General features: G+C 41.0%; 1 protein-coding gene across 2 annotated transcripts; it reads right to left on the reverse strand.

The window, feature by feature from the left end:
- Positions 1–942: 942 nt before the first annotated feature.
- IDH1 (isocitrate dehydrogenase (NADP(+)) 1) lies at positions 943–19,981 on the reverse strand. 2 transcript variants are annotated; one of them, XM_055109047.3, is made up of 10 exons: positions 19,727–19,981; positions 18,668–18,741; positions 16,179–16,316; positions 13,104–13,395; positions 10,055–10,160; positions 8,153–8,330; positions 6,720–6,871; positions 4,584–4,724; positions 3,796–3,958; positions 943–1,890 (listed from the first exon to the last, which is right to left on the reverse strand). In XM_055109047.3, the coding sequence occupies exons 3-10, from the start codon at positions 16,298–16,300 to the stop codon at positions 1,800–1,802; spliced, it is 1,245 nt and encodes a 414-aa protein (XP_054965022.1). In that variant the 5' UTR covers positions 16,301–16,316; positions 18,668–18,741; positions 19,727–19,981; the 3' UTR covers positions 943–1,799. The 2 variants fall into 2 exon arrangements, with proteins under 2 accessions (XP_054965022.1, XP_008972526.2); XM_008974278.5 differs by lacking the exon at positions 19,727–19,981 and adding an exon at positions 18,814–19,234.
- Between the last annotated feature and the right edge of the window lie 17 nt (positions 19,982–19,998).

Raw genomic sequence — 19,998 nt, forward strand, 5'->3', positions numbered from 1 at the left:
ACTGACTTCTGATGTGTGAGAGCGCAAAACCTCACCAGAGCCTCCCTCCCAGAGATGCTAGGATGTGGAGCAGCCTTTCCCCAGGTGTGAAGCCAGAAAGCGGGAAGCATCTTTGACTTGCTGCTGTCCCTCCATCCCCACATATCCTTGGTCTTGCCAAGACCCATCCATTCAACTTCCTTATCCCAGGGATTATCCCGTTCTCTTCCTGGTGCCACTGTTCCAGTCAGATCTTCATCATTTCCCACCTAAAGTATTGCAACAGCCTCCTAACTGGTCCTCCTTCCTCAATTGCACCTAACACTCTCCTCCCCACCCCAAACCATCCATTCTTTTTTCGTTTTTTTGAGACGGAGTCTCACTTTGTCACCCAGGCTGGAGTGCGGTGGTACGATCTCGGCTCACTACAACCTCCACCTCTCAGGTTCAAGCGATTCTTCTGCCTCAGCCTCCCAAGTACCTGGGACTACAGGTGTGCGCCACCACGCCTGGCTAATTTTTGTATTTTTAGTAGAGACGGGGTTTCACCGTATTGGCCAGGCTGGTCTCGAACTCCTGACCTTGTGATCTGCCTGCCTTGGCCTCCCAAAGCCACTATCCATTTTTTATCAAAGTTTCCCAGAGTGCTATTTTTAAAAATAAAAATATGATCAAGTCCCTTATTTCTTAAAAGTCTTCATTGGCTCCCTAATCATTTATAAGATAATGACTAAACTCCTTAGCATGTGCATAGACATAATCTATTCTCTAATATTCCTTAATTCTTCTTTTAGTTCCCTCTTTGGTCCTCTTTCCTTTCACTGCAGGATCTACATCTTACTATTTACTTATCTATTTCCACCATGGTAAACTTTTTAAGAGCGGAGAATTTTTTCAGATTACATTACTATGGCTAGGATGTAGCGTGGTGCTTGGCGTCCAATAAACAGAAACGCAGAAGAATGGTAATTAGCACTTAATTTTAATTAAAATCAACAGTTCAGGAGAAGATAAGGACTAGAATAGTGTTTAGTATCAATTTCTGAGAAATCACATTTATATAAAAGAAATAAAACAGGCCAGCAGAAGTCCAAAAAAGATTCAGCTTACATTATTGCACTTGGATGAAATATGCTATTTAGAGTAGCATGATATTCAGGCCAGGCCAGGAGGAGAAAGAGAAAAATGGAGAGGACAAACCTCCAGGTAGTATTTATTCCGGATTCCAAACTCTCCTGCGGCCTAAACAGTATTTAGTCTATTGGAAACATTCAGCAAGGTCTTTACAAAAATGACTGCAGTATCTTCAACACATTTGAGTTGCACTCATACTTTGTTCCAGTCATGTGCAAGTTTAATGCACAGCTCTACCTCACAAAACGGGTCATCTATGACACCAGAACCTCCCTGTGCCCAAGGTCATGGACAGGAGGGGAAGGCAGTGAATTTCTACTTTATGCATATTTTAGGGAGCAATACTGTGGCTATCATTTACCCTTTTGAGCAATCTTGATTTTGGTCATTTATAATTAGAACATGAGAAAAAGTGACAGTGAATACAAATGAGTACTAACCGAATTCCTAGGCTGGTACTAGAAAATAAAATAAAACTTTTTAAAAAGTCCCTTGCCATGTTCACAAAGGTGGCAATAACTGTATATATAAGAAAAAGGCTGTAAACTTATAGAAAAGATAAACTCTGGCTTCTAAACAAATTACAAAATTGATTTTGCCTTTATCCTTGAGTGTAACACAGAAAAATGTAAACCTGTAGACCTAGTTACCAAAAGACAATTATCCTTCTCAGCTCAGGTATGAACTTAAAGTTTGGCCTGAGCTAGTCTGATCTTCAAGTTTTCTCCAAGTTTATCCATGAACTCAAATGTATTCAAGTAGTCAGAACGTTGCACACTAACGGGGAGGGAAAAAAAAGAAAATTTAGTTTGTCTCTGATATGGTAGCAGGTAGTGGTAAAGTCCTAGAAATGCTACTTAAAATAGTATTCTATTTGTTTCTGGAAGAAAACGCATTCATGTTAGTGAGCTACAAAATCTATAGACAATGACTATGTTCAGGGTTCCTGGGGCTGACCCAGGCTCAGTACTTAGGCTCTCTAGGCAACCGGCAGTAGAGACTCATCCATACATACTCAGTTAGGTTTCTTGCTATGTAGCTTTGGGGGTGAAATTATCATGGAGTTTCGGTTCAGACTAATGCTGCTGAGACCAAAATCATCACACTTCTTCCTCATTCTTAAACATAACAAAACTTATTCAGGGCATAGCCAAACCTTTACCCACCTTCCCACAAACTGTTACATGTCCTTAAAAAAAGTTATAATGTTATTATTTCTATCAGTGTCTTAAGAAAAACAAAAGACAGGCCAGGCCTGGTGGCTCACGCCTATAATCCCAGCACTTTGGGAGGCCAAGGTGGGTGGATCATGAGGTCAGGAGATGGAGACCATCGTGGCTAACAAAGTGAAACCCCGTCTCTACTAAAAATACAAAAAAAAAAAAAAAAAAATTAGCCGGGTGTTGTGGCACAAGTCCCAGCTACTTGGGAGGCTGAGGCAGAAGAATCACTTGAACCCGGGAGGCGGAGGTTGCAGTGAGCGAAGATCACGCCACTGCACTCCAGCCTGGGCAAAGCGAGACTCTGTCTCAATAAAAAGAAAAAAAAAGAAAAACAAAAGACAACGGACAGGATAACATAATCCTGCTGACAGGTGCCTATTAAATAGGCTACAAAGGTATTCCACTAAGACCATTTCGAACACTGCAATCTTTTTTTTTTTTGAGATGGAGTCTCGCTCTGTCCCCCAGGCTGGAGTGCAGTGGCACCATCTCGGCTCACTGCAAGCTCCGCCTCCCAGGTTCACGCCATTCTCCTGCCTCAGCCTCCCGAGTAGCTGGGACTACAGGTGCCCGCCACCACGCCTGGTTAATTTTTTGTATTTTTAGTAGAGATGGGGTTTCACTGTGTTAGCCAGGATGGTCTTGATCTCCTGACCTCGTGATCCACCCACGTCGGCCTCCCAAAGTGCTAGGATTACAGGCATGAGCCACAGTGCCCGGCGAACACTGCAATCTTGTTGGAAATTTAAATTAAGAAACATGCAGTGACCAAGTATATCCCCATTATGGGGTATACTGACCCTACCTGGGACCTCTGCAGATGCACTGGTTGAGATATGGAGACAATCCCTCCAGGATACTGGCTACCATGTTCTCAGAAAAATTCTCAGTAAACATATGGGCTGTCAAATATTTGCCCAAATATTGGTTACAGATACTTAAGGGACTGTAATCAATTGCACACCTTAAACTTGTGCTGCTCACTTTTCTCATCAGTAAGTTAAAGAAAATAAAGGAGTAGAATAAAATAGCCTCTGAAGTACCTTTGTTTCTATTTGTCTATAATCTGCTTCTTAAAATTAAATAGAACCTTTTCGTTCAATGATTATCAACTAGATGGGATGTCAGCAAATTACAGCCCAGCACATGAACCAAATCGAGGCTGGTTTTGAACATAAAAGTTTGATTGGTACCAGCCACACCATTTGATTCTGTATTGTCTATGACTGCTTTCCTGCTACAATGGCAGAGGCAAAATTGAATAGTTGTGTAGTTGTAAAAAGACTGTATTGTTCCACAAAGCCTAAAACGTTCACTATCTGACAATTTACAGATATCTGCTGACTCCTGAACTAGATGATGAATAACAATTTATATAATTCCAGAAAGCACCGATGCTCTGAGCCTAGTGAGGATAAGTGTTAATTTGACCATAGAAACTACGGCATCTTATACTTACTTGGGTAAACCTTTAATGCAAGCAGCCAAGTCCTTGGTCATGAAGCCAGCCTCAATTGTCTCAATAGAGACTTCTTCCAAAGCATTTGCAAAGAAGGCAAGCTCTTTATTGTTATCAAGCTTTGCTCTGTGGGCTAACCCTCTGGTCCAGGCAAAAATGGAAGCTAAAAGGGGGAAAAAAACACAACACTCCAATCATCCTAGTTATAGAGGTTTCCAAATGTCTCACAGTTCCCAAAAACAGAATAGTTTTTTGTTTAGGTGACAGACTTCTTTAGATACTAACCACATGGGCTAGAAGTTTTAGGAGAGTTAGACATATTTTACCAAACAAACTTTAAAAAAACACATTTTCATGGCATGGTACTAGTGTTTGAAACTTAAGGCATTTTCTAATTTGAAAAAGGTCACAATCTCTTCTGTCTCTTGTCTATATTGGTCTCCTTTTTCCAGGCTGTAATCTCTTTTTGAAGTGCTAGCTTTGAAACTTGTTAAAAGGATCTATCCATGTGACTTTTAGGTTTGTAGCCTTATGTGACATTTCACTGCACCAGAGGTAAAGGAAAATGCTTGTTGATAACATTCCTCTCTGTAACCTATGTTCTCCCACAAAACAGAAAAGCAAATATTGTATATTTTAAGAAGCATATTCAAATAGATCTTATTAGTAGAACAAATCAGCTACTTGGTGATGACTTTGCACACAAAACACTGAGCAGCCAAGGGAACACATCTGGGCTGCTTTGGAGAGCACTCTCTGGTGAGAAATCAATGTAAACACCATCTTACCAATGGGATTGGTGGACGTCTCCTGTCCTTTCTGGTACATGCGGTAGTGACGGGTTACAGTCCCGTGGGCAGCCTCTGCTTCTACTGTCTTGCCATCTGGACAAACCAGCACACTGGTCATCATGCCGAGAGAGCCATACCCTGTAAGTAGCGGAGCATGAAGCATTGGGTCCAACTGCATGAAGAGCACTGAGTCTCTCAGAGATGAGAGCATAAATGACTCAATCTTGATAGGTCTTGGTAAGCAAAGTAAACAACAGCACATGGAATCACCAATAATTCTGCCTTTCAGAAGGCAGGATCCCCGCTCCAGATGTCAGAGCCAATGGGTCTGGAAAGGCTGCATTTTCCCCTCATTTATCTCAGGGATACCTACTCCTTGATGGAGGGTTCAGGGTCCAATTGCCTACATTCCACTCTAGTTCTATGACTTCATAGCTACTGCGGCTCAGTTTTCTTATCTGTAAAATGGGAGTAATAACAGCACCTACTTCACTAGGTTGCTGTGGGATTAGATAAATATACATATATTCATAAATATATATGAATATACATTTATATTCCTTAGAATAGTACTGGACACAGTGAGAGCTCAATCTATTATTGTTATTCTTATGTGCAATGCTCTGCTGTTCTGGGGAAATAAAGATGGACGAGAGCTGTCTCTTAAGAACCCTCAAGCTGCTCATACACCTGCTGGGACTGGGAAGAGAAGGCAGGTAAACACAGGATCGGTTGGATCTAAGAACATCCCAGTTGCCCTTCCTCGCTCTCTTTCATACCCTCAGTACAATAGTTCTCTTCTGTGGTTTCTTATTGAAAGAACCACATTACAACTCTTACATCTATATAATTGATTTTCTTCTTTTCTCCATTTTTGCTACCTCCCAACATCACCTGTGAAGTTAATAATCAACCACGGAGTCATCACAAAGCAATAACACTCCTTCCTCTGTTGCATTCAGTACAAATGATTGTGAGGAAGTAGAGAAACAGAAGGACGGTAAGGAGAGTTGTGTAACTCATTTATCTGGCAAAAAGTTATCTTTAACCAGGTTGATCTACTGATTTTCAAACTGAGAGGAGATGTTTAACACTGATAAGAGACAGAAAAAGTAGTACTTTTTGGGAAAAACAAACATAATTAAAGTTAACAAACATTCATCTGGGGAGATTCAAGTTCACACAGCTACCAAGGGCAACTGAAACTGAAGGGCAACTTGGTGCTGAGGAAACCAGGCGCTGTGTTTCTGTTGATTTGGCCCTTACCCCATGCATGAAACTTCCCCTGGAATTTCTGTAAACAGCCCCTAGGGTTCTTTGCTCAATTGATTTGTGTGTAAGCTAAGCAGTAAACAAAAACACTTTTTCTTTGTTGTTGTTGAGACAAGAGTCTTGCTCTGTTGCCCAGGCTGGAGTATAGTGGCATGATCTCAGCTCACTGCAACCTCCAATTCCCAGGCTCAAGAAATTCTCATGCCTTAGCCTCCTGAGTGCCAGGGACTATAGGCATGTGACCGCACCTGGCTAATTTTTGTATTTTTTTTTTTTTTGAAGTAGAGATGGGGTTTTGCTATGTTGGCCAGGCTGGTCTTGAACTCCTGGCCTCAAGTGATCCACTGCCTTGGCCTCTCAAAGTGCTAGGATTACAGGCGTGAGCCACTGTGCCCAGCCAAACACATTTGTTTTATATTCTACCAGAACAGCAGCTGGCAGAGGGACATGAGTAGGCCCTGCTGCCCAATAAATGAGCTTTGCAGGCACCAAAGCTTGGTTATGACATGATCAGGCTCCTCACTTTATCCCTCCTTGCCTGAGTGCCCTGGTTTTTTACATTTTCACCAAAGGACAAGGAGGGCAGGGAAAGGGAGTGATTTTCAGATCAGGTAGGCTTTAAAACTTCAAGGAGTGACACTGGAGCCAGGAGTGTCAATCCACTAATTTACTTCCCATGTGGTCTTGAGTAAATCACTTCTCTAGTCTGAGCTTAATTTCCTTAGCTGTCAGGTAAGACGGTGGACCTGGAGGTTTAACATTCCAAGATTTTACAACAAAGGACTACAAAACTCCCCTTCCCAAATTAGAGAACTACCCTGGAATGACTCTGTTCCTACAGGCCAGGCTCCACCTCTGTACCTTGGGCCACAGAGTCCGACTGCACGTCACCATCATAGTTTTTACAGGCCCAGATGAAGCCTCCCTCTGATTTCATAGCTTGGGCCACCATGTCGTCGATGAGCCTGTGCTCATACCAGATCTTTTGGGCTTCAAACTGGGACTTGTACCGCCTGGGAAACAAAAGGGAAAAGAGAATAATAATAAAGAAAATAGATTTTGTTAGGGATATCATCTGCTTGTCCCAAACAGAAGACGGGACACACAAGAAGCAGCATATTTTAGTAGAAGTAGCAGAAACTCAGGAATCTGACAGACATTGGCTCAAATCCTAGCCCAATCATTTTCTAACTGTAAAACTCAATTTGACTATCTGTAGGAACAATTTTACCCACCTTGCAGGGAAGCCTTGAGAATTAAGTGAGACAGTAGAGTATCCCAATGACTACTTCACTTTTCAGTTTTCATTATATTATAGATCAGATTGTTGAGATTCAGCTTATTTTTAAAACACATTTTTGAAAAGACTGTTCTACTTCTTGGTGTCATTCAGGAAACTAAAATATATTCCAGACAGTTTCTGGGCTTGGTATAGATGGGCAGCAGGAGGAGGAATCAAAATGCCTCAGGAACATTTTGGCCTGAACACTTGCACCTAAAGGGAGTTATGCCAATCTTAAATATTAACACATGCTCACCTCCTGTGCTGTGGAAGCCAGTGTTGTTATAAACTCAGACTTAAGTTCAAATGACTCCACTAAAACAGAATTTTAAATTCTTTTTTTTTTCTTTTTCTTTTTTTTTTTTTTTGAGACAGAGTCTCGCTCTGTCGCCCAGGCTGCAGTGCAGTGGCATGATTTCGGCTCACTGCAACCTCCGCCTCCCGGGTTCACGCCATTCTCCTGCCTCAACCTCCCGAGTAGCTGGGACTACAGGCGCCCGCCACCACACCCGGATAATTTTTGGTATTTTTAGTAGAGTCAGGGTTTCACCGTGTTAGCCAGGATGGTCTCGATCTCCTGACCTCGTGATCTGCCCACTTCGGCCTCCCAAAGTGCTGGGATTACAGGCATGAGCCACCGTGCCTGGCCACCAGAATTTTAAATTCTAACAATGGGCTTCAGAAAGAATGGAAATGGGTCTGACTTAGGAACTCACACATGAAAAATTAGAACTTATCACTAACAGCGTACGTTTATTTAAACATTAAAGAACCTGGCTCTGAAAAAAATTCATGTGGGGACCTTATTTAAGAACATGTTTATCTTATAAAAGCAAGTCAGAGTGGTTTTGTTTCACTCCTGCTAAACCTCAGTTTTGCCCTTATCTTTAAGAGACAGTGATGATTTTCACTCAATTTCCCCAGAATCATAGGGATAGGGAGATACATACTCTATATGCAAATGTCAGCTTACTTGAGAATAAAGAAAAAGTTAAAAAAGAACTATAGTTACTTGTCATATATCTCCTGAAAGATGTCTTTAAAACGCCCATCATATTTCTTCAGAATAGTGTTTTTGGTGCTCAGATACAAAGGCCAACCCTTAGACAGAGCCATTTGGAAGGAACTGTGTGCAAAATCTTCAATTGACTTATCTTGATTATACATCCCCATGGCAACACCACCACCCTCTGTAGAGGAGAAACCAATGAGAGGAAAAAAAGGGAGAAGAATAAATGTAATGTAGTTGTAATAAGGCTAAAATCACCCACCACAACCAAATGACCTACTTCTCAGCTCTCACATCTGAGACTAGATTTCAGAAGTCCCAGACAGGTTTCCAACCTGAATATTCCACAAATTTCTGAGGCACATAGAGAAAAGCCAGTTCTAGATAAGGACATTCTAACTTGTTTTGGAAGGACAATAGAAATGAAAAAACATACAGTCTTTAAAATCCTGAAGATGCAGAAATACCAAAAACTGATATGAACCAGAAATACATTTAAGAAAAGGCAAATAATTTTGAAACTTCTTTTACATACTGATATGGTTTGGAATATTTGTCCCTTCCAAATCTCATGTTGAAATGTGATTCCCAATGTTGGAGGTGGGGCCCGGTGGGAGGTGATTGGAACATGGGGTTGGATCCCTTATGAATGGCTTAGGACCATCCCCTTTGGTGATTACGTGAGTTCTCGCTCAGTTAATTCACTTGAAATCTGGTTAAGAGTCTGGGACCTCCCCCTTCTCTTTCTCTTGTTCCCGCTCTTGCCATGTGATACACCTATTGTCTGTTTGCCTTCTGCCAAGATTGGAAGCTTCCTGAGGCCCTCACCAGGAACAGGTGTTGGAGCCAGGCTTGTACAGCCTGCAGAACCGTGAGCCAATTAAACCTCTTTTGTTTATAACTTACGCAGCCTCAGGTATTTCTTTATAGCAACGCAAGAATGGACAAACACCCTACCTTTACAATTCCCAACATCTATTTTAAACTTTAGGGGTGCACTCAATCCTCAGTTATTGAGAAAAACTTAAATTTCAAATACTGAATGAAAATTCTTATAATCTCCTGGAGGATACTGAGCACTCCTACTGTAGTTGGTAGAAATAAGTAGAAATAATTATGCTACATGTAATCACTGTGTTTTACAACTATTATTGAACTTTGTTATTACTTAAAGATAGAACTTGAATCCATGCCAATGCTCAGGGTTAACTTGGGTTCAGGGTGAAAGGTGCTGAAGCCTGCAGAACCAGATTCCAATAGATATTATTTGGAAGAGGCAAGAAAAACAAAAGGTAGGTGAGTGTTGGGTATTTTTGTTTGTGTGAGTGCTTTCAACAACTTCAATAGTGAAGGAAAAGGGCCCACTAATTATTTCAACAACTTTTGGGTGGGATTTGCCATCAAAGGTAGCAGGGTAGCTGGGAAAGAAAAGGCAAAAAGCAAATGTTCTACTTTTTCACAGGATAAATACCCAGAAGGGCAAGAAGAAAACTTCAGCAAATATATAAGGAAACCTCTTCCAGATACAAGAGCCCTACCAGAGCAAAGGGCAGGATTATATGCTGGGCGATTTGAGAATATTAATATTTAATGTATATAATTCATGCACAGCAGATTTCTGCCAACCTTCTCTCTGTGCTTTAAGATAAATGCATAATCATCTCCTTGTCTTTGCCTAAAGGCATTTCCAATTAAGTGGGTAACCCTTTTGTGCCTTTATTCATGCCACAGGAAGGTATGGAAGCAAATTACTTCTTTATGTCAAGTTTCGGGTTTTGCAAAAACACTGTAGATTCAGATTATATTTTTAGGCAGTCACATAACTAACAAAAAAAGCAATAAAAATATTATCTAAATCATTTGTTTAAAAAAAAAAAAAGAAGCTTATGCTACAGTCATACATACCTTCAAAGATATGTACCAGGTATGTCACCTTTTGGGTTCCGTCACTTGGTGTGTAGGTTATCTCTACTTTTCCAGGCCCAGGAACAACAAAATCAGTTGCTCTGTACTGTGTAGGGGGGAAAAAGGTATAAAGAAAAAAAAATACCCTAGCAGGAATTGTAAGGAGAATATTCATATAATATAGACCTAGAAGACACCTAGACAAATAGGGCAGTATGTCAAACTTCTTTTTTTTTTTTTTTTTTTTAGGACATGGGGATGAAGAGGTCCAGACATTCCCCTAAATCAGTAAATATTTATTAGGTGCCTATACGAGGTATAGGAAAGTTTTCTGAGCACTGATCTGAAGAGGACAGAGAATAACATAAGCCACTTTCCTTTAGGAAGTTTACAACCCTACAAAGACATATATAAGTGAAAAGCAATATAAGAGCTTTCAAATGCCAAAAGAGGGTATTAGACCCCCCCCCCCACAAAAAAAACTATAGGATGACAGAGGAAAAGAGGTGACCATGGAAGGAAGTCAGGGAAGTCTCCCTAGAGGGTGATGATAACAATACTAATTGTAGTACTGAGGTAGCTAATGCTTTGTCCTTACTCTATGCCAGATGCTTTAAATGCTTAACTTGCATAATCTCATTTGATTCTTACATCAGTCTTACAAGGAGGGAACTATGATATAGTAGAAATAATGCATCCAGGGTCAAAGGACTTGAGGTCTCGTCCTTACTTAGGCCATCGGGGCTCGGTCTCTCATGGTATCATTGTTACTAGTGTTATAGGACTTGTTCATATGGAGCAATCAAATCATTCTGGGAGCAGCTACAATGGGATGATGATGATTTTTAGGAAAGGGCTGTTCAAGGACAGGCACCTCCCTCATGGGCCTCAGCTACTCAGTGGAATAATATGCCTGGCATATACTAGACATCCATAAGTCTTTGCTGCATTGTATCTTCTTCAATGAATTGAATCAGATACTTGCAGAGTTAGGTACCAGCAGGTGCCAGCCACATCTATAAGTGTAGAGAAATACTAATAACAACTGGTAAAAGAGCAGTAAGTAACAATAAAGATTAAACACCTACTTTACACAGAACATTTTTGACATATAAAATCCATAAAGTAAATATGGGTGGTAATTTATTACTATTTCTGAAAAGGGAGAAACTGAGGTACCAAAGCACCATAAATGCTTTGTATAGGTTTATGTATATTTAAACAGTCCGTGAATCAACCTGAGGTTTGAAATTCTCTTTCTGGACTTTAATAAATAGAATGGCCATTTTTACAAATGACTGATGCCAAAATAATTTAAAAAAAAAAAAAAAAAGAGGAAGGCCGGGCATGGTGGCATGCCTGTAATCCCAGCACTTTGGGAGGCGGAGGCGGGCGGATCACAAGGTCAGGAGTTTGAGACCAGCCTGACCAACATGGTGAAACCCCGTCTCTACTAAAAACATAAAAATTAGCCGGGCATGGTAGCATGTGCCTGTAATCCCAGCTACTCGAGAGGCTGAGGCAGAAGAATTGCTTGAACCCGGGAGGCAGAGGTTGCAGTGAGCCAAGATCACACCACTGCACTCCAGCCTGGGCGACAGAGCGAGACTCTGTCTCAAAAACAAAAAACAAAAAGGATATACGCAGAAAAAAGGCACGACTGAACTGGAAAGAATCTAGGGTGATTTTTACAAGATTAGCGAGTTTGCACCACTGCCATCTACCTTCCCTTGCTTGGGCCCCTGGGAGCTATTTCTGAAGGCTTTGGCCAGGATGAAAGGATAGTTTTAGCCACAGGGTGGAACAAAGTTAACTGACCCCCTCAAGGACTAAATTGTTTACCCTCAACACACTGTTTTCAATGATGGCTACATTAAAACCTCTGGATTTCAGCATGAGAGATTCCTGTTTTTAAGGTCCTTTTAAGACATAAACTACTTTCTGTGAAAGTCTGAAACCTCAGTTTCAACACTGAACTTTGATTTTGTTTACTTGGCAGTTTTTTTTGCTTAATTTGGCAACAAGCCTACTGGTACAGAAGTAAAGAAGCAATACTTTTTTTCCAGGTAGGAAGGAATGCTTTAGTAAGGCTGCTTTCAACTACCGAGTCAGTTTTTTTTTTTCTTTTTCTTTTTCGAGACAGGGTCTTGCTCTGTTGCGTAGGCAGTGGTGTGATCATAGCTCATAGCTGTAACCTTGAACTCCTAGGCTTATGGGATCCTCAGGCCTCAGCCTTCCAAGTAGCTGGGACTATAGGCACATGCCACTCCACTCAGCTTCGCCTACTCACTTTGTATATGAATAAACAACAAAACTGGCTCTTCCATGAACAATTGACATAATTATTGAAATACTTTTCATTTTTGTAGAGACAGGGTTCTGCTATGTCGTCCAGGCTAGTCTCAAACTCCTGGCCTCAAGCAGTGCTTCCAACTTGGCCTCCAAAGTGCTAGGATTACAGGTGTGAACCATAGTACCCAGCCAGTTTTTTCTTTTATGCATGATGGGATCATGTTTAATACAATCTTTGGTGGTTCTCAAGTTTGCACATTAGATTCACCTGGGGAGCTTTAAAATGCCTGAACCCCATGGAATTCAGATTTTAATTTGTGTAGGGTGGTACTCAAGCATTGGAACTAAAACAAAGAAACAAATCAAGCAAAGCAAAACAAAACCACCAAAAAAACTTGTAAGGGGATCCTATTGTGCAGCCAGTGTTGAAAACCACAGATCTGGTTGAACCATATGAAATTACCAACATAAAAATGGCAGTATCATATGGTATAACTGAATAAAAGGATAAAGGAAAAAAAACAGCATGTTTGAAAAAAAATGTGTTGAGATGGACGCCTATTTGTAAGTTTATTTGTATTTGCCTTTAGCTAAATGTGTGTAAATATACAGTTATACATATATGCATTTCTCAATTTCGTAACTTGCTTAATGGGTGTAGATACCAAAAGATAAGAATAAAACACATACAAGTTGGAAATTTCTGGGCCATGAAAAAAAAACCATGCAAAATCACATTATTGCCAACATGACTTACTTGATCCCCATAAGCATGACGACCTATGATGATAGGTTTTACCCATCCACTCACAAGCCGGGGGATATTTTTGCAGATAATGGCTTCTCTGAAGACCGTGCCACCCAGAATATTTCGTATGGTGCCATTTGGTGATTTCCACATTTGTTTCAACTTGAACTCCTCAACCCTTTTCTCATCAGGAGTGATAGTGGCACATTTGACGCCAACATTATACTTCTTTATAGCTTCTGCAGCATCCTTGGTGACTTGGTCGTTGGTGGCATCACGATTCTCTATGCCTAAATCATAGCTTGAAAGAGAAAAATTAGAAGCAAATTTTTTCAGACAAATGGATAGTTATAACCTACAACTGCAGTGATGGCATATAGAGCTCATTATGCAGAAAGCGAAGGCTCACAGTACACCAAAATCTGCCAAGTTTTAGCATTAGCACACCCTAAACACAGAAGATGGGTGCCAACTATAAAGAGAACTAAGAGAGGCTAGACTGCTAGGCTGCCCCTCCTCTTGTAATGGGAAGCTGTCTATCAGGAAAATGAATGGAAACCATCAAACTCTGCCCTTTGCCTCCTGTTTTTCACCAGATAGAGGCAATAATGGCCTGGTTTCTCTCCATATAATTAGTATAATTAAGTGTAAGTCTAAGGACCACCTTTTTCCCTTAGTAAATATTGCTCTTTAAAAATAAAAGGGGGTGGGAGGGCTTAAAGGATTTTTTGTATTTTGATATTAAAGTGTTGGGAGGTAAAGATGTGACAGTTGATGCTAAAAATGCGAATGACTCCTTCATTAATGCCAGTTAGTCATAAAATGAGCCTTTCCCTTTTTTTGTTTTTGAGACGAGTCTCGTTTTGTTGCCCAGGCTGGAGTGCAGTGGCACGATCTTGGCTCACTCAGCCTCTGCCTTCCTGGGTTCAAGTGATTCTCCCGCCTCAGCCTCCTGAGTAGCTGGGACAACAGGCATGCACCACCATGCCCAGCTAATTCCTTCTGTAATTCTTGAGCAAATGTTTGTTCTGGAAACAAGCCTACAGTTTATTGGGTAAGTAAAGGAATCCATCAATGGTTTTGTACATACCAGAGAGTAATAGCTTAATATACACCAACACTAAGATTGCAGGTAATTCAGAGCTGAAAGAATGTTGGTTGTCCAGGGAGCACAGAAAATTACTGCAAAGCTTTATTTGAAGCATGCAATAGTTTGTTAAAAAGCAAGAAAACAAAATAATGTAACAATTTATTCTGTTCTCCAAGGATTTAAAGAAAAGTTTTTCAGCTCTTAAAACCTGCCTCTAGATTTCTTTTTGGTTCCCTTATCTTCCTTTCTTAGATCTCCTACCCAACTCATGATGCAAACAAAGAGATAGTAATCTTGACATATTTCCAAATAAAAGTAACTCCCAACTGCTTCGACTTTAGATAATTCATATAAATCTAACAAAGTCATGTCCTTTGTTATCTTCTTGCATAGGAAATGCTGATCCAATCCCAACTCCAACAGGAAGTATGATCAGTAGTTTTCAAGTTCCTAGGAACCATTTCTCATAAGGAGAATCTATCAGCAAATTAGTAGATTTTTTGCTTGTCTTCTTAACATTTCTAAGAAGATAAGAAAGGAACAAATTGCCCAGACCACTGTCCAGCCTACATAAAACAAACTATCTGCTCCATTCTCCTGAAAAAGAACCAGTCAGTGATAATAATAGGAATTTTGGAAAAATTTAAAACTTGTTTGAGCCTCCAAAAATTATCTAGTCTGCAGCCACCAACTTTTTTCCTCCTAGTCATTGACTCCCCTTTAAAACTCCTCATGATTCTACACTAAAGAGGCTCAAAGCATCTTTAGTTGCAGCCATTATAAGGAAAAGAACCCTGCCAGTTCACCTACTGTCATGTAAAGTCCTGAAACAGGAGTTCCTAAGATGCTTTTTTTTTTAACCTAGTTGGAAGATGTTTTTATGCCTAATTTCCTATGTTTGGTTGACTTCTGCAAGTATTTATATCTTATCATGATTTCTATTTATCATGATTTCAATATAGACATCAGCAGCTCAGGTTTAGAACAATTAAAAAGTATGTTTAATGACATTATGTGAATTAAATGTCTCCACTCAAACAGGTCCTTAGGACAAATTTTGATGACTAATTCTGGGCTGAGGCAAACACACTTAGAGTTGCCAATAGTTTGGCTGAAACGTGTTGCTCGATATTTTTCTATGCCAGTCTTCAGCCACTTTACCCTTTTAAAAATTCTATCTCTACATAAAGGTACAAAGAACAGAAGCAAGTTTATGAAAAACACAGCGAAAAAAATGAGAGAATTACATAGACTTTTGCATCTGTCCCCAAGCACTTTACACACAGGGCAAAGGGACACAGGATTTAAGGGAATTTTGCTGGAAAGGAGGGGTTCAATTAAGAAACATCATGAATTCTTTCTGCACTACAATTGTATGAAAAGGGCAAAAGGTGAGGAATGAAAAGGAAACAGGTCCATTGACTAAGTAGAGTGATAGAAAATTGAGTTTGAAATGACAAAATTGTGTTAACTGCATTTAGTTTACTGTTTCGAACAACCTCTCTTATTTCCCTTTTCTCAATACATTGTACTATTCTTAGCCACTGCTTTATTACAAATAAAACCTTCACAGGAAACAGAAGGTTAGAAGAATCTGAAAATCATTCTTTCCCTTATAATTCTTGACTTTTAGATGATAAATCCAGTTTTCCTAGCAGTATGTTAAAATTAGAAGATTCATCTGAATATGTTTAGGCTTAAAACAAACTTTATTCACAAAACACAGCTATATCTATATAAAAAAAAGCTAACTTCACCTCAAAATAATTCAGATTACATTCTTTTTTTTTTCCTGTTTCTCCTTCCCTTTTTTTTTCTTTTTTTTTTTTAAAGTGATGGGGTCTCACTCTGTTGCCCAGGCTGGACTTGAATTCCTGGTCTTGAGAGATCCTCCTGCCTCTGCCTCCTAAGTAGCTGGGACTTCAGGTGTGCACCACCATGCCCAGCCAGATTATCCTTTCTGAGTTTGCTACACGGAGGGCTAACTCATTTACCTATGTAGATCCAATTCCACGTAGGGAAAAATGAGTTTCTCTTTAATCAATTCCCAAATGATTCGTGTCATTTCATCTCCTTGCATCTCTACCACAGAACCACCACTGATTTTTTTGGACATTTTGACTTCAATAAACCTAAAAAGAAAAAAAAAATACATGCCTTGTCATTTATTTCATTATAAAGTGAAATATATAAACAACGTAGTGTTTACATAAACAACGTAGTGTTTAAACAACGTAGTGTTTATATAAACAACGTAGTGACTACTAAAAGAACAATTCATGCAATTCAATTTGTGTGTAGTTGAATAAAAAGCTAGTAACAGCAATTCTATTTACCATTAGAATTGAGTATCTTCTCTGAACAAAGTATTGTGTTATGTTTCACACGCGGTTTCTGAGCTAGCCCTCATAACAATCCAAAAAAATGGCCATCATTTCCCCATTTTACTTTGTTAAAAAAAAAGAGCTTTCCCAAGGCCACCTAGCTAGAGCGTGGGAGAGCCTGACCCTATAACGTGCCCTTCATAATGCAGTCATTATTCTCAACTACTGGTTTGTCTTAAGAAATGAGATTATTTCCACAATCTCATGTTTATTGAACACTTCAGTCCAACTCATCATTTTACTGGGCTCTCAAGATGTGCAGAATGGTGAGTGCTAGTATTTCTCCTCCTTTAAGAGGCTGTTTTTGTTATTTAATAAAAATAACTAGCCATGAGGAGATTCAACTGGTTCCTGTGACCCATATTCAGGGAAACTTTAAGTCTAAAAGCGAGACGAAGAATTCCTGGTGGAACTGTTTTCCTAGAGACAACACAGACATTGGAGATGTGGGGCTAAATACAACAAAGTGATTTCTCAATTAGAAGAATCTCTATACAGTAGGGCCACTGCCCAGGACCCAAGCATGTCCCTGTCATCTTCTTCTGGCTGTTCACAGGCAAGGGTAAGCTGCTAGTGAGTGGGATAGGACAAACTGTGCATTGTCCTAGGAAGACAGCACTTTAAGGATAGGGTGTGGGGGTAGCATATACAAATCAATCTGATTCTCAGAAAGTGCAAGGTTGGACCCTTTGGAAGAAATGAAACTGTCCCAGCTTGTCCCTAGAGGCAGAAGAAGCTCTGAGCCTGCTAAAAGTTATCTATTCCTTCTAATGATGCTCTAATCGAAACTCTTTTTTAATCCAACAACACAGCTGCAAATTGCTTTTATTCTCTTAAGGACTAAAAAAGTCAAGAGAATTGACTTTAAAGAATTATTAGATAAGAAGCCTAAAATAGTCTTTCTTGAAAAATTGAGCTAAAGTAATTTGGTCTTTAAATAAAAATGTAATGATTAGTAGAGAGTAAGCGTCTGTTTCTTGACAAGCCTGGATGTATTTCCAATCCCCAGGCCCATTTTCACTTCCCAAATTCGCAATTCTAGAATTCTTCTTACTAGTGTTTAGGAGATTCCTTTGGGGGAACCTTCTGGAACTGAACTAGACTAAAAGAAATGAACAGAATGGTGTGGATGAGTCAATTACTTCCCATTTGTAATGTCAAGTATAATTTGTAGTACAGCTCAAAGCATATGATTCAGTTCATGTTTGATTCCACTGTCACACCTATCCTTGTTTTAAAACAAAGCAAAAAAGGAGGCAGTGAACTTATCTGGTTCCTGATAATACACTTCCATGGCCATGTCCCTATATAGTATGATGCAACAGTCATGACATGGCAATTTATTCTTGATGGCAAATACAGTTAATAGAGGTCAAATATTGTACCTAAAATGTGAAGACTGATATCTTTTTAGTTCACTATTTCCTTCTCAGTTAAAGCAACTGTACTCTCTGCAGTAATCTTTCTTTATCTCATAATGCATACTTCAGACGCTTCAGGTTTTCCTCACATTACTTAGCCATGAAATTTTTACCATCTTTTAACTAAAACAGTGAAGCTTTATTGTTACTACCATGTGGAACATAATTGTATTTCTTCTGGATCTGATTTCCACGGGATGGGCTCGAGGCCCCACTGGACTGACTTCTCCACCTTTGTTGCCCCTCAGATTTTGTCTCCAACCCAACCCCAACTTCAGAAGGAAGGGCTGTTCCAAGACCAGCAGGCACCAGCTCATTTAAAGTAGCTGAATCCTATCTCCTAACATACTTGTGCAATTCCAGAAAATAAACGTGGAATAACAATACAGAGTAGTTTAATGAAAAAAAGAGCCATTTAATATTATTTTCATCAACCTCAAGTTTTTGGCCAGATTGTTTTTTGCCGAGTTCATGAACTACAATAATTTCTGGGCGAAAATGATCTCTTGCAGATAAGACACTGTATTAAAAGAAACAAGGAAGCTGTTGGAATTCGTTGTTGGAAATATTCCTCACTCATTCCCTTGCAGTGCCTCGGCCTGCCCCCAAGACCAGTTAAACACTGTACTGCCACATCAAAGAAAGTACAGAAGAAGGGGAAAATTTGCTAATTCTCACCTTGACAGTGAATGAATTTCTTATCACCCCAATTCCTCCCAGTCTTGCAGACTCAACTGAAGGTAGTTTATCGCCTAAAACAAAACAAGGAATAAAAAGTGTTAACATACAGAACACTCACAGGAGAATTTAGCTGTTTTTAGTACCTGCCAGACAGCCCAGTTTATCCGGTTTAAAGTACAGTGCTGAGTGTACTCGGAGGGACAAAGGCCAGTTTTAGGCCCGCAGGCACTTTCCAAATAAAGGTCACGGGAGCACAATTTATCTCTGCGTGTGCGAGGGCGTGCCCCAGCTTCGCCGCCCGTTAGCAGGTCTTGGGGTTTGCACGTCCTTGCTCTTGGCCTGCACCCGTCCTTATGGCCGTTGTGCAAGAGGGCTGCAATCAAGGCTGGATCGGTACCTCCTTCCAGGTCTCCATGCCCGCCCCTCCCCTCCCCTCCCCTCCCCTCGCTGGTGCTGGGACCTTTTAAACTCCAGGCACCCGGAACTGGCGGGGGTGTTTCCCCCAGCCCCCTCTCGCCCCGTGTGGCCTAGCGACCCCTCTGAAGGCCGCTGGAGCTCCGCCCCTCCACGCCCCCTGGCGGACGCGAGGGATCTGCTTCAAGGCTATTCCTCGCCGCCTGAGTTGCCTGCAGACGCCCGTCTGCGGCTTACAGCCTTCTTTGCATCCAGCCCCCAGCTGCTGCACGTTTTCTTCCTCCTACACTCCAGGCTTAGTCTTCTACATGCATTCTTGCAACTTCCACCCCTCGATTTTCCAACCCAAGTGCAGACCTGATTTTCCCCTTGTCGTTGCATCCAACTTCCTCACCGCCCAGTTTCTCCCTCCCATGCCCAAAAGCAGGCCTTCTGCATATCCAAGCATCCAGCATCCCCTCCTTCCCTTTTCTTTTCCCATTCTCAATACCTGGATTTGTTCCCTTCTTTGCACGCAGGCCTCGACTCCCTCCACACCCAAGATCTGCGCTTTTTTCCTTTACCCCATTCCTGCCTTCTGCGGAATTAGAGCCACCCCTCCACAGCCAGGGACCGGGGCCGCCCCTCGGAGCCTGAGGTTACCTGCCGGGATGATATGCTGGCGAAGAGTTGGGGCGCCACAGCCGCTCACAAGCTGAGACTCACAAGCACAGCCTGGCAATCCCAAACCGGACTCCCAGCGCCTCCGCTTCTGAAGTAGACTCTGCAGAAACCCGGGACCACAGGGCGGGTCCGAGCTTTTCCTCTTCCCGGCTTTGTCCCCTCCCAGGCCCCGCCTCCTCAGCCCACCTCCCCCCAGCCCCGCCCCCGACACGCCTCCAATCGCCACGCGCCAATTCCCGTGGGATGGGCGG

The sequence above is a fragment of the Pan paniscus genome, chromosome 13, assembly GCF_029289425.2.
Source record: "Pan paniscus chromosome 13, NHGRI_mPanPan1-v2.0_pri, whole genome shotgun sequence".
Classification (NCBI taxonomy): Eukaryota; Metazoa; Chordata; class Mammalia; order Primates; family Hominidae; genus Pan; species Pan paniscus.